This window comes from Ammodytes marinus (assembly GCF_949987685.1).
Source record: "Ammodytes marinus genome assembly, chromosome: 20".
NCBI lineage: Eukaryota > Metazoa > Chordata > Actinopteri > Uranoscopiformes > Ammodytidae > Ammodytes > Ammodytes marinus.
The window spans coordinates 13,047,521-13,062,572 of NC_137224.1; the positions used below are offsets into that span (position 1 = coordinate 13,047,521).

Below are 15,052 nucleotides of genomic sequence, written 5' to 3' on the forward strand. Positions count from 1 at the left end.
AGCTGCCTGGGAAACCGCACACACTGACAATTCTTCTTTAGACGGTCTGAGTTTGCCTGAACAGCCAACGCAACGTGACACAACTTGATCGTAGCACCTGTTTCTCCAGACGGCCCTTTCACCCAGACATAGACTGATTGGATTTCTCACTCTTGTCTTTCCTGGATAAAGACAATTGATAAAGCTTCTATGTTATGGTGTATACTATACTTATACAACAAAATAAAGTACCATAGAAACCCACACTCTTTTCTTCCTGTAGCTCCAGTACAGTTGCATATGATGGCACGACTCGGCATACTAGAGAGAAAATGGTCTTCTTCTTCATCCTCCAACTCTCCCTCATCTTCCTCCTCCTCTGCATGTGTCAAGTGCAGGTCTCCTAGCACAACATTTCACCACCCACATCCTCACACCATTCTCTATAAGAAGAGTAATACTGCTACCACCCACATTCCTCTCTGACATTTCTGGCACAAATATGTGTGATATTCCACACATTTTGCATATCACAGCCTTTACTGTAGTGCTATTGCTGTGTAACTGGGCTAATAGTAGATGCCTATACTCTAGCATTCATCTTCACGTCTTGAATGCATACCAGTGGAATGAGTTGTTTTCTGAGAATGCCTGGAGGACTGTACTTAGCCCTGCAACATAGATGTCAGATATCCAACATTAAGTATTGTTTTTTTATAGAGCTGTATACGTTTGCATAAAGTACAGGCAGGGATTAGAGTTGGTAGTTGCTGCGAAGGTAAATATCATGTGCGATTGTACTGCCTAACTTTGTCTCGATATTGTGGTAAAATGATAGGACCGTGGAGACTGATACAGTGATGATTGTAATCTTGTCAATGACCAACCGTCAACTCTTGTTTCCGGCCTGACTGCTACGTATATCTGAGTTTGAGTGATTATTGTGGACCTAGGTAGGCGAGGGAGAAAGTGGTTTGATATTTCTCTGTGCCAAGACTACAGGTGACTCCCTCAGTCTGACACCTGAGGACATTTCCCTGCAGCTGGTTGTTGGTATGCTCACTGCTATAGGATGTGTGTTTACCTCTGTTGTCTTAAGTTGCTAAGGAAAGATTTATTGCATAATCGCTGTTATCGGTAATGAGCAGAGGATGTTGGACTCTGAAGAGACATGATTCAAGGCCATGTTCATGAGTCAGGATGAAGTGGTGCCAGTTCATCAACTCTCCTTTTGGCTTCCATGTCTGTAATGATCAAAGTGAAATGGCTTTGGATGTAGGATGAAGACCCTGGAAACTGAAAAATCCTGCTGTTACAAGTCTAAAGAAGAGTAATTGAACTTAACATGTGAAGTTATAGCTTTAGAATTTGTTGCCACCAAAGCTGGCAGACAAACTGGCACCTAACCATCATAACAGATGTTAAGAATAAACTTACTTCATTACTAACTTGGTCATTGAGCAATATTTAAATTAGCCTACTGATAGAAAATGAATGATTATTTAATGACTAAGACTTTAGAGGAACATGAGGGAATAAAATGTAATTTTTTTTTGTGAATGACTCACATATTGCAACATCTTTTTGTAATGCAGTTTTAAACTGCACTCTTGCTTTCCATGACCAATGAGTCTGTCAAACCCCAAAAAAGTTGATGGCAGGGGAAGAGAACTTGCTTCACAACCAAAAATGAAAGTTAGACCATCAGCCGGCTGCCAAAAGAAGCAAATATTTCTCTTGCTGTGTCATAAGGGAGAATGGGATGTTTTGCTAAGCTAAAAAATTGCCAAGAGTGAAGGAAGCCAAGGGTGCAAAGGCATACAGGCATGCATGCATGCAGCTAATTAATTACCATTTTCTAAACAAAGAGTTGGTTCCTAATGAACACTTGTAATGAAACTCAACATCTGGACGGACAGATCATAAGACGTATGAATACTATATGGTAGGAGGAGGAGAGATGGGCCTAAACTATGAAGTGGACATGCATTTCAATGCAATGTTGAACTTGAAAATAACATTTTATTACTGGCCAAGTGATTTATAGTTCATGTAAAATAAAATAAAAAAACACTTTCAGGACTTCAAAAATTAGTGTATTTTTAATATAAAGCACTTCATGGAAGTGTTTAAGCTGCTATTTCTGTTTTTAATTTAAATGTTTACAATTGTACTAATAAAAGCCCTCCCTGCCCCTCTAAGTCCAAGACAAAACAATAATTGTTTCTGATTTGTCCCCATCTCTCCCCTTGAGAATCTGCTCAATGACTCCCATCGAGACGGTATCATATTATCGTCTGAACAACTAGAATAAGTTTATACTGGTTTCATAATTTCCATGCTGTGATCACAAAAGGACACTTGTTTGGGCCTCTTGTCTCTCGGTCATTTCCTTGTTGAGGGTTGAGGGGAGGAGTGGCTCTGTGGACTGTGGCGGCTGACAATCCCACATTGTGTGAATTGGTGCTGCTTCACAAAGAGGCCATTGTGGAGAGCGGTGGCCCGGGGAGAGGGGACTGGGTCTAGGCTAGGTGACAGAGAGGTGTGGGTTCGGGGGGCCTGGGTCTGGGGGCTAGAGATGGCTGGTCCAAAGTTGGGGGCTTGTATTGGTGCTTATCTGACATGGTGATGCTGGGGCAGGGACACACGTGTGAAAGGAGTCCTGTGCTGCTTGCCAAAACGGCTCCAATGCAAAACGTATACTGTAATCCCACACAACCACCACCTACTTCATATAAGCACTCTCATATCTTTTTGAGGAGAGCAGCTTTATGGAAATAGGTTTTTAATCAGAGCTCTTTCAGTCATTGATTTATTTTTTGTGTCCAAGATAATATGAGTTTAAACCTGGGGGGGCTTAAGCTGTTTGTACAACTGTTCCCAGAATTTGAAATATTTTCTTGTTTATCCCCGTCTGACTCCAGCTCACAGACAATCTCGCACGCGTGGTGTACTCTCGATTTGTTTACTCAGACAGATGGCCTAGCAGTCCAAAAGGCTTGGTCCACAAAACCACTTTTTTTTCCTACTGCGCTGCTGTTCTCCTCAACCACTAGCTTGAGACTTAATCCCCCTTTTCTCACCCGCTACTTTTCCCACTCTCTATCCTCAAACCTCCTTCATCTCTGCTTGTCTGAGAGTGACAGGGTGCTCAGGTCAAGCTGACGCCAGTCTCTCTCTCTCCAGTCTGAAGCAGGCCAAAGTCCTTGCCCAGCTGTCCTGGGATCTATTTGTCTGTCTGTCGAACCCGGCTGTTGCCCTGGCCTCTCACCTCGGTGCCAAGAGCCCTTGGGTGACGGACCATTATAAAACCAGGCATGAAAGGTTGAACCAAAACCGTATGCCCAACTGAGTGACTGCTTCTGTGGCACTCTGGTTTGGCTGTTACATGAAAAATCACATCGATATAACTCCATCGAGCTTTAGAATTTTCACTCACTCTTAGGCTTGTTAGACCAACCTACCATACTCCTTGTTCGATTTGCAAACTGTTAACTATTGACTTCCATGTCCACATTAGAGGCCATCCGTAGGACTTCAATAGCTCTGTTACTGACAGACTATGGTTATGCTGCACAAATTAAGTCCTTGAGTTGGATTAATTTGGCCACTATCTAACACGATTATGATACCTTTTTTAATTTTGTTTCCAGCTCTATATCCTAATATATTCCCATTTGCTGAGGGCTGTAATTTATCACATGTGGCTATTATAGTTTGAAATCACTGGTATTTTGGTGTCTATAATTCTGCCTGTATGTTTAGTGCAGTAAAGGTAAGGACAAAAGGCTGTTCAAACAGCTAGCCATGCCCAATGTACCTAGTTATGCAGTGCTCATTTACCTTTTTGAACAAATACAAATCCCTTAGTCAACAGAAGATTATCTAGGCTTCTCCCATTGCTCGCGGAAGTCATTTGGAGGTCAGACGAAGCAAAAGTCAGTTTTCTGAACAATTAATATTTGTGGTAATGTGTGCAAATATTTGCGTTCTTTAAGTCCTGTCTATCTAAGATTGAATCTGCAACATTGTTTTTAGACTAATGCTGCTATAAAAGCATACTTTTAAATAAAATGTATATATAAAAAAAGGTTTACTTGAGTAATGCTTTGCAAAGTACTTTCAATACATGATCTTATCTGTTCCAAGCTGAGGTAGTCTATCTCCTCCATTCATTGTAAGTGAGCCGTGCCTTCATACAATGCCACCGTGTGCTTCCATAAACTTGCATGTGAAACCTTAATTCAGTACACACAGAGAAGTGTTATTGTGGAAGTCCTGTGGTCGTGTTTTTTTATGGTTGACAGATGGTATCCATGTCAGCGTATATAGTTGGGTTTACACCTCACAGCTAGGCATCAGACAGATTAAACTCAAAACGTCCAGTGAACCGATGAACTTGCAATGTTTATAAATGGAACATTCATTATCACAGGTCCAGTTCTGTCTCTTTCTAGCAGTACACTATACAACTTGGCTGTGTAGATTGGCATTTTGTAAAGGCTTTATTTGCATAAGAACACATGCAATAGCAACAATCTCAATGTAATCTAATTTCATTCATAAATAATGTAAATGTGTATGATTTTAATTTCTGATTTTCCTCCTGAATTGTTTAATAAGCCTGCTTCACACAACTTCCTTTTTTTAAAGAATTTTGCTAGTGAAGTAAAAAAAAAACTGCATATAAGATTCTATTCTGAAATGACTGACTTTGAAATGCTGCAGTACATATCACAAGACACACATTTATTACAAGAACATTTGTCCGTGCACAGCCTGTTATATAACAGTGTGTGTGGCATGCCAAGCTTGGCAGGAAAATGATGCTGGGGTGGATTGTGTGAGAAGACAGGCCATGTGGAGGGATATGTGGGCACGTCTGTTCACTTCCTCCTCACCCTAACGGTTTATCTATGTTTCTCTGTTGTGTCATTCAGCCCAGCACTCTACCCCAGGGTACAATCAATATGAACCAATGCTCTGACGTCATCGATGGAGAGTCCAGGACGGGTCAGAAGAACTCGCTGTGCATCCTCACCCCTGAGAAAGAGCACTTCATACGGGCTGAGTGCAAAGAAATTATCAACGGGTAAGACGTAAAGCTGGGGTGGAGGATTTGGGGAGAAAATGGCAATTGGGATAGAGATTCAAATCCAAATACCTCAACCGCTCCACTTGCTCTCTTTGGTCCCTCCCCGATGGTCCTTCCCTGACACGCTCTACACCAACAAAGCCGTGCCAAGTGAATGGACAGTCCGAACAGCCAATAAGAACAGAGAATTGGATCCTCGCTCTGATTGGTCAAAGTGTCAGTTTATGTTAACTTTGACCAATCAGAAATCATATACCCCAGCTTTAATAACCAATGATTTGAACTGTGAGTGTAGGGATTTAAATTGACAATCTGTGATGTCTTTTATCGGAAATAAAAGGACTGTGACCTCAAGTCAAGTCAATTTATTTGTTTTACCAAATTGGGCAATTTGTGCTGCAGGAAGCATAAAAAGAAAAACATGTTTCCGTAATAAAAACATATGATATAACATGGAAGCACACAGAAATCGACATAAATACATGTCCAAAGGGACAACACGTATGCATCAGTGGGAATCGTTGTGCTGTTCAAACTCCTCTAGTTGGAGAGCTCTAACAGCCTCCACACACATCCTACCTCTACTGCGCGTCTACCTCGCGTCTGCGTCTGACTTTTTGTCACTGACCGTGTAATCAACCTAGAGCGGGCACACATCCAACCTCAGACGCACTGCTGATGCGTGTCGGAGGCACATCTGCAGCGACGCTCCCCCTCCCTCAGGAGGCTCGCCTATTTTTTTCTGAGAGCCGCGCGTCTCTCTCGGATCTCTCTGCTTTAACTGATAGAGAAATACTCTGCTGAGAGTCATATTGACTTCATACCGGCAGCTTTCGCTGTAGTTTCACCATTTCCTGGTGTGTCCCTTTCAAAATAAAACTTCCAACAAGCGAAAATGTGGCAAAAAAAATAAAAATGGCAATGGGGCGCACGGATTACTGTCCAGACTCAATATTAGACTCAATATAAATCATATGCATCATACATTACACGAAAGAACTTCATTTTTAATGGGAATTATCTATGAAAACTCTATGTAGAAAGATAGGGCTTTTAGAAGCAGCGCTGCAGCAGCAGCAGCTGCTGAGACGTTCCATGTGTGTCCGAGAAAAGTCAGAGAGACGCAGCAGTAAGGTAAGGCGATGTGCTCCAGAGGTAGACGCAGGATGTGTGCAGAGGCTGTTAAGGTGGAGTCAGCAATTCTGGAGGGAGCCTGTTGTCAAAATCAATGAATATCTCCACAAGATTCACCACCTGTACGTCCTTTGTGTACTGAAAAAGAACTCGGTGTCAATACAGTCTACAGTAGGCTCTGTAAACAGACATGTTGCTAGATGGGCCCCTTTTATTGAATTACCCTTTTTATTTACATACCCTCAGAGTCTTGGCTGTGTATTAACACCAGTTTTTTTTTCCATCAGATACACACTAAATACATGCAGCTGATCGTGAGGAGATATTCTCTGATTTTGACCGAAAGTGATTTTGACAACAAGCGCTCTCCAGAATCTCTGACTCCATCCTTATGTGTTGCACCTACTACTATCACAATTAGAATGTAATATACATTACCATCAACAAAAAATCAGCTTAATATCCATAAATAAAACCACAGGCTGCTGTGTTGCTCTCTCTTTTAATTTAAGATAGGGAATACACAGACTTGTATTGCCTCCGCTGCCAGAACTGCTCTGCCCCCTGCTGTCTCCTTTGGGCTGTTCTTCTCAGAGATTTCTGTAATCCAGTCTGCAGTGACAGTGCACATTCTTGAACTGTTTCCTGTTCCCTGCCTCTCCAGCCCTCTCCTTGTGCCCCCCCCCCATATGCCTGGACACAGACCACAATACACAAGCTTAAAGCCTTATCATTTGGTTGTCTCTTGTGCCTCTCCTCCACTGCTGCACAGCCACTGTATTTGTGCACTGCACTCTCCCTCCCTGGCTGTATCATCCACGTTATGGCTATTCTTAGGGAACTGTGACTCACAACACCCACTCTCCGTTATGCTACCTGCTCTATCACTGTACACCTCCCACTCTTATCATCTGGCTTACAGTGTAAATTCCGGGCCTTTGCACATTAATATTGGCCCTTGAAATGTTGCAAGTAACTGACAGTGAATATTAAATATACATTCTATTTTGCTTTTTTTGGATTCTTTTAGCTTTTATTAGCTCACTCTTAGGAGGGTAAAGTGTGTTTAATTTATTACCTGTTTTTCTGTTAGCATTTGGTCATGCACATTCTTATCCTAAGTAAACTGGTCTATATTTTGCTGCAGAGAACTGTTCACAGTCATGTATTGATCCACTATAGATCCAGGGTTTGCATAGTCTGCACAGCACATTGACTGTTTGACGATCCGTAGGTGGCAGGAGGCTCTGACTGTATACCCCAGGACCAACAAGCAGAACCAGAAGAAAAAACGCAAGGTTGATCCACCCACTCACCCGGTAATGCACCTACTTACATGTTCCATAATGAAACGTCATTTGCTTTGCTTACTGTGAACAAAATATGAGTTGAGAAGGTCATGTTTTTGTAGGTGTGGTACTTTTGTATGATTTCATGCTCAAACTTTTAAGCTAGATTTGACTTTTTATCAACACTGCTTAAGATAGGGTGAGGATTATAAATGATCCGCCTGTGACAAATTTGCTAGAACAAAGAAGGAACATATACCTATATTTTAAAGACATGTGCTGTGTGAATATGCCCACATTCCACTCAAGCAACACCAGCTGTACTAATATACTGCATGCCACATACTTATCTGACAGTAGCAAAATATTTACAGTGTTAACATTTGATTGGATGGTAGCATGTGTGCCGCTGGCCTGTGATTAACATGTTTACATATTGTAAGCTATTTATCAGCTCCTTATATCTTGTGTTATTTTTACCAAAATGAAGTTTGTTTTAAGAAATATATACATACACACTCACACACACGATCTGGTTAGTACGCAGAGTGAGCTTTGAAAATATTCCTTAGCAAACAATTAAGGGCAACGTTGACAGCTGAACGCTGAAATAAACTTCAGTGAGAACTTTCGGCATTGCGTACATGATCCTCTCACATGAATCGCCAATACACTCTATCTCACTCCAGCAGCTAATGTCTCATCTCCCAGGCTTTTCCCCTGGGTCCTGCCTGTTCATTTAAGAACCATGTGACACCGTGTGCCTGCTCAAAACAGTTTCTTTTTTCCCAAAACATTTTTTTTTTAAATTGTTTGAGTGCACGAATGTGCATTGGCAGAAAAATGCTAGATTAGGAATGAGACAATACATTGTGAAATAACATGTTCTCTGAAACGGAAGCATTTTACAAGTAAAACACTGAGTGGATTAAGTCCTCAAAATGGCTCCAAATGTCCATGACGGATCCATCTTCTGATTCCACACTATGACAGCCCTGAGCCCTTGCTTGCAGACTTAATGAGAATGCATATCTACTAATCAAAGAATGTGAGAGTGTGTAAAAGCAGACATTGGGACTTGGCCACTGAATCCCCTAGGCCGTTAGGGCCGTTAGTGAGCTGACTTTCCAAGTAGACCAAAAGGAGAATTTCCATTTTGAGAGCAATGTGTCTAGAAGGAATCTAGTAGAAGAAAACATATTAATTAAGTAAAAGTTTTGCAAGTAGAAAAAACACACAAAAAAGTTGAGTTTTGTCTGAGAACAGGATGTCATTCATTAGAAATACAATGCCCAGAATGCATTTTACATGTCAGTGCAGTCAGATTTCTCCCTGGTAGGTAGACAGAAAATATCAGGTCTCTGTAAAGCTTTATAACCATAATAAGAGTTTCAATGAAGAGAATAAATATAGACATCCTATTATATTGTACAGACCACCCACCACGGGATAACGTTTCCTCCATTCCCTATCTCCTTTTTGATGTGAGGCCAAATCTGTGGTGAGTGCACACATAATGCTCTCTGAAGTTCATTGTCTGGTTTCTCTAATGACTGCGCCCTGGATCAGACTTTGACCTTGCCGGGCGTACACTGCCAGTCTCATTTGCAGAGGGACAGCAGTGGCACAGTGATGACCTTGACTGTGTCCCATGCCACCGCCTTCATTCATTTTGTTGCTGTGTTGATCAACAATACTTTCCTGTGTAGATGAGGACATCCACTCTACTCCATTGCTTCTATCCATTTTAGCTTCAAACAACAATACTAGAACAAAACCCTGGTTAATGCTGTACAGCAGGAATTTTCCTAATTTTCATTTCATTTGTGAAATGATAATCTGTTAATCATATAATTTAGGGCTGATCATGTGAGAGGGGGATTATGATTTCAGTGCTCCTTTCTGATATCTGTTTCTATCTTTGTCTCGTGGGCTGTTCAGTTGTTTTGGGATTGAAATGTGAAATATAGATTGTCATGGAAAAATATCCACACTCCAAACACGCCCACTTAAAAGGGATAGTTTAGTATTTTTGAAGTGGGGTTGTATGAGGTACATAGACATAGTAAGCGTTTCACCTTATGGAGATGGCGGTCAGTATATACTATACTATACTCACTATGAGTGAGTTTAGGGAAGATGTCGCTGTAGCAGACAGGGCCAGAAGAAAAAAAATGTTTCTCCACATATATAAATACTTACGTAAAACCTAAATATCCGTTCATTTGTACACTAACCTGAGATTTTTTCCACAGCTTTGGTTTGCCGCCATTTATTTTTTTATGTGGCTTGAATAATCCGCAGGCTCTGGGTTGAGCAGCTGATTGGCGGAGTGTTACAAAAAAACAACGGCTGTCTGGCGGCAAACTTTTAGCTGTGGAATAAATCCATTCAGCATACAATTGAATGGATATTTAGGTGCATTTATATATGTGGAGAAAACTTTTATTTTTCTTCTGGCCCTGTCCACAACAGTACAAGGCTGACTACATCGACATTTCCTCTAAACTCTTTATAGTGACTGCACTGATCGCCATCTCCACATGGTAAAGCACTAACTATGCCTTAGTACCTCACACAACCCAACTTGGAAAAATACTGAACTATCCCTTTAATGTACTTATTGGAGACATATACTCAGACACTGTTGTAAATACTTGAGCTCAGTGACATGGTTGCCTTCTGGGTAGTGCCCCTAAATTGAAGTATCTGACCTCGAGTACAACACTATTTAAAATACAACTTAATTGTGTCTCATATTGTGACTAAAGGGAGTTTGAAATTAGTTTTTACTTTCAAATGCTGGTGTTGGCTCCTAAACAACAAACTCCTCATCTTGTAACTATGCTTTTATTTCATAATGTTGGCCTACACAAGAACAAAACAGAACACTTTAGTCTTTGGGTCTACCTGTATCGATTTATAATCCGCTACATAGCAAACATTGACATCAAAGGTTTTTTTGTTATTGGCAGGGTGGAGTAACTCAAAGCCAGTGTTTTTCCACTGAAGACATGAATGGACACCCAGTGAGTTAAGCCTGGCCAAACATTTTATCCTGCTTCAACCTCTGGCTTTGAAATCCCAGCCCTGAAACATTATATTTTTTATAATCCTGTTCAATCGAATTGAAGGGGGAATAAGAAGCGCATGCTTTTTGTTGATTTCTCTGATATTAAAATTGCGATTTTTTTTTTTTTTTTTTTTTTTTTTTTTTAGAATGGCATGTGGTGGTTAATAAAGACTGGCTAAAAAATGGATGTTTGAGGGTCGCTTTGCTTTTGGAAGTTTGGCTTTCTCTGCTCATGAACTCAAATGATCTTCGAGTCTGCAGATTCCAATATGTGCTGGTGATGTCAAAATTTAAACACCACTGCAATGAGTAGTCTTTAAGCCAATGAAGATATGCGTGATTCTTCTCAAATGAATTTCACTTCTGCAGAATCTTTTGTTTTTCTGTTTCCTAAAATAATACAGGTGTCGGAACTCTTTGTTCCTGGTCAACCTTTCACACTCTGTCTTTTGCACACATCCTCCACCAATCCTCCTTCCGTTATTTTACCAATGATGAAAGGCGTTTTCTTTTGCTTTGTCACTTGGATATTGCTTTTACCTGACACCTAAGAAGCCAAAACAAATAAGTGGTGATGTAAAATCACTGAACACCAAGATGTTGATCATTACCTCTCCAAACCCCGGTTTAATGCTAACAGCAGTATGATGATTGGAAACCACTGCAGTTGAGAGTGGGTATACCGTGGAGTATGTGTAAATTAACAAACCATGATATATAAAATATTCAAATTTCTTAACTTTTCACATTTACTTCTGAAATATTTAATTGTCTTTTTTCCTTCTCGTATTCCTTTTTGTAGTCTCTCTGTGGCCTTACCTCCCTTTATGTCCTCTCCTCTTCCCATCCACTCCTTCCAACCCAAACCCAGGAGCCCGGCCCTGCCAAGGTGACAGTGACCAGCAGCATCAGTGGAGGAAGCATCCCCTGCCTGTCCAGCAGTATCGCCAGTGCTGAACGTGTCCCAATGAGCCGTGCCACTCTGTGGCAGGAGGAGAGCCGTTGGAGCAGGGCCACTATCCCCTGCAGCCGCAGTGCCTCCTGTCTCAGCCAGCTGAGCCAGAGCCAACCGGACTCCAGTATGACCATTCAAGACGGTGAGGACTAAGACCTGCATGCATATACCTCAACCTCCTGTATATGTTAATCAGATAGTGTTTCACTGACAGATAATGTAAACTATGTAACTTAAAAAAGATAGTTTATCACTTTTACCTAACATTTTCACACCGATCTAAAATCTGACATGGCCTGGGTTTAAGGGTTAGCTTTTTAACTGTATGGGGAAATGGTAACTTGTGTAACTGTTTTGAAAAGTAACTATTTAGTGTAGTAATGAAGACAGATATGTTGCATATTTTGAAGTATTCAGCACTGTATTAACACTGTTGGGTGTGGGTGTTTTTATATCTGTGTCCTTGTTTCAGATGGCGGCACTGTGAGCACTGGACGCAAGGTACGAGTGGAGAGTGGCTACTTTTCTCTGGAAAAGACCAAATCGGAGCCTTCTCCACAGTCTGCGCAGCCTTTTCAGCCGCCTCAGCCGCCCCAGCATCTGCCCCTGTCCTCTTCAGCATCATCCTCTTCTTTAGGAGCTCCCAGTCCCAGGTACAACTCTGAGTCAGAACCCCAAACTTCCCCTCATCAACCCTCCCAAGACCCTTTCCCTTCCCCAGGTGCTCTTGTTTCCCCCAGCTACTCCACCATCAGCTCCTCCCAGAGCTCGCTGGACTCTGATCCCAGCGGGTCCACACCCACCTGGGAGGGACACAGTGGTGGGGGTGGTAGCACTGGTAGTGTCAGTGGTGGAGGAGGCAGAGTGGGCCGGCCTGGTAGGGAGTATGCATCGCTGTCTGATGTCCCACGGGCTCGTAGACTGAGTTACCGCGAAGCTTTCCGCTCAGAGAAAAAGCGCCAAGAGCTGAGGGCACGGACACGCAGTCCAGGCAGAGAGGAGGTGGCTCGACTGTTTGGGCAGGAGCGCAGGTAAGAGGTTATGGATAAAATGTCATGCTCAAAAAAAAATATATATCTTGCATGTGCTTTCTGATGAGTAATATGGATGCTCAGCACACACATCACATAGCAGTTACAGAATCACTTGTGATAATAATGAAAGGAAAACATGATAAGTAATCATTAATGAGCCACTGGTTGTTGGCCCATGGCATAGCCTAAGGACATGTAGATAATATTAGTAATATACTATCTGAAGCTCATGCATTGCTCAATGCATTCAGCATCCTAGTTTTTTAGCACCACCCTGTGGCTGCTGTCCTTCAGGTATTCCTATCTCTTGGACACCTTTTGCTATCCCTGCCTAACTTACCAATGGTTTGCCATTAATGATTGGGGGCATATGAATGCATGTGTTACTCTCCTCTCTGTGATTTCTTCTTTTTGCTCTTGCTACTTTGCTAGTTTGTTTTGTTGTTTGGATCTTTTCCAGGGGCTTCTGAACGGAGTTCTCAGAGTTTAGGCTCAACCAACCCTTCCACCCCTGTCCCAATGCTGTTCCCTGCTGGTCACCACTGATTCCTGCTTTCTATCATTTCATCTCTGCACTGCCTGGGAACACACACAGACACTGTTTGATATACTTGATTTACTGTGCATACTCAAACATATTGATGCTTGGTACTGGTGGTGGGTTTACATATACACAAATTGCAGTGCCCTAAGGTATCGCTGATTATGTTACCATTGCTGCTACTTCTGCACTATGTTTTAATCCACCATTCAATTAATTTTCCTTTTCTTCTACACTGTAATCTCTCATCATATAACCTAACTCTTTATTCTCTTATTTATTTCTGGATTTTTGTTTTGGGGGATATTGCCTCCAATTTATGTTGCACATTGATTATGAAAGTAACTTTGAGTCTAGGTTTTTCTGCATGTTGTATGTTAATATTATGCAGTAATGACAATTTATAGAAATGGATTTTGGCTCAAATTTGCTTTCATATGATCTTTTTACGCTGATCCTGCCTTCATTTGAGAATGATGTGCTGTATTATGTTTTTTTTTTAGAAACAACCGATTTGTTTTACTATCATTGTTTTAGTATGCTTCAAAAGGATTTTTTAAATGATAGTAATATTTTACTTATTGTTATACAGTAATTTTATATTCTGTTAAATATTGTGTATGCTGTTTATTGAGTGTCTTTTGAAAATGGTCTTTTTCTGTCTCTAAGGCGTCCTCAAATCTTCGGACGGTTCGAGGAGGGTCCGCATGTAGAGCGCATGGAAACAAGCATCCCCACTGAGCCCCCTGCTAACACCACGCTAATCCAGAGACAAGGCCGCAGCGAGAGGCGCTATCTGACAAACAAACATGTATGCTATTCACTTTGTTAATCCTGAACAACTAAATCTCCAAAGGTGTCAAATACTCAGATAAATCACTAAATGGCATATGTACTATATTGTCCGAGTTAAACACAATGCCCCTACTATGATAAGGAATAACTTCATTTTTATTCTTAATTTATTTTTTAGGAGATGTCACTGGATGCAGGAAAGGACTGTTCAGTCCCTGACGTGTCCAGCTCCACTTTTGCAAATTTAAGAAGAGCCAAGTCACTTGACCGAAGAGTCACCGAGTCCTCGATGACAGTGAGTACTGACTGTACTTTTAAGGTGTACAAAGAATATAAGCAGTGGACTACAAAATCATTTCAAGGTCCCATACAATTGATATGAGATGCAGAAAAGGATGTCCAGGAAACTGCCAATCGTATTCAATCGAATGCCTGGCCTGACGAATCCAGAAGCACTGCGGTAGAGATTGAACTCGTTATTCTGCAGCGGTTGCCTCGTGCTTTTTTTTTTATCCTCCCTCTTCACCACCGTTAAATCAGTGTACACAATTTGACTTCAGTTAAGCATGAAACCAAACCCCAATGTGATGCAACATACCACCACACCTAAAGTAATCCCTCAAGTTATTTGAGGTTACACCGGTATCAAACCGAGGTCTGACTCCTACCAGTCTAACAAACTGCTACTGATCTGAGGCCTGTTCAGACAGTGCTGCAGGGTGATCCAATCAGTGTGTGGTCAGTCTCTCTGGCTGAGCTGCAGCTGCCAAAACCCCCCCCCCCACACACACACACACACACACACACACACACACACACACACACACTCATGTACACACCACTGCTGCCACCTCAACTGATGAATATAAATAGCCAGCACAGAAGCAGCCACAGTCGTGTGTATGTCCCGGGACAGACTGAAAGAAACAGATTGTCAACATATGAAGTGAAGGCAGTTAGCCATCAGAATGACTCTCTGCCAGGCAGTGACACCATACCGGATGAAGCTCATCAGAAAAAAGGTATTGTTGAGTAAGCAGAACCAGGTTTTAGACCGTATTTACTTAGGAGTCTATAAACAGACTTGCTTGGTTTCAATGTGCAGCAGTTTGTGTTTCACAGGGAAAGTCCAGCTCCCGCCAGTGGGTCTCCGTAGC

General features: G+C 41.7%; 1 protein-coding gene across 1 annotated transcript in view; it reads left to right on the forward strand.

Moving 5' to 3' along the window:
• Positions 1 to 15,052, forward strand: part of LOC307266840 (myosin phosphatase Rho interacting protein) — a 48,744-nt gene that overhangs the window by 18,457 nt on the left and 15,235 nt on the right. Inside the window, exons 4-10 of the mRNA XM_080048953.1 lie at positions 4,920 to 5,071; positions 7,443 to 7,527; positions 10,473 to 10,526; positions 11,442 to 11,667; positions 11,998 to 12,556; positions 13,770 to 13,911; positions 14,074 to 14,190. Coding sequence (XP_079905079.1) covers positions 4,920 to 5,071; positions 7,443 to 7,527; positions 10,473 to 10,526; positions 11,442 to 11,667; positions 11,998 to 12,556; positions 13,770 to 13,911; positions 14,074 to 14,190 — 1,335 coding nt within the window. The remainder of the gene's footprint in view (positions 1 to 4,919; positions 5,072 to 7,442; positions 7,528 to 10,472; positions 10,527 to 11,441; positions 11,668 to 11,997; positions 12,557 to 13,769; positions 13,912 to 14,073; positions 14,191 to 15,052) is intronic.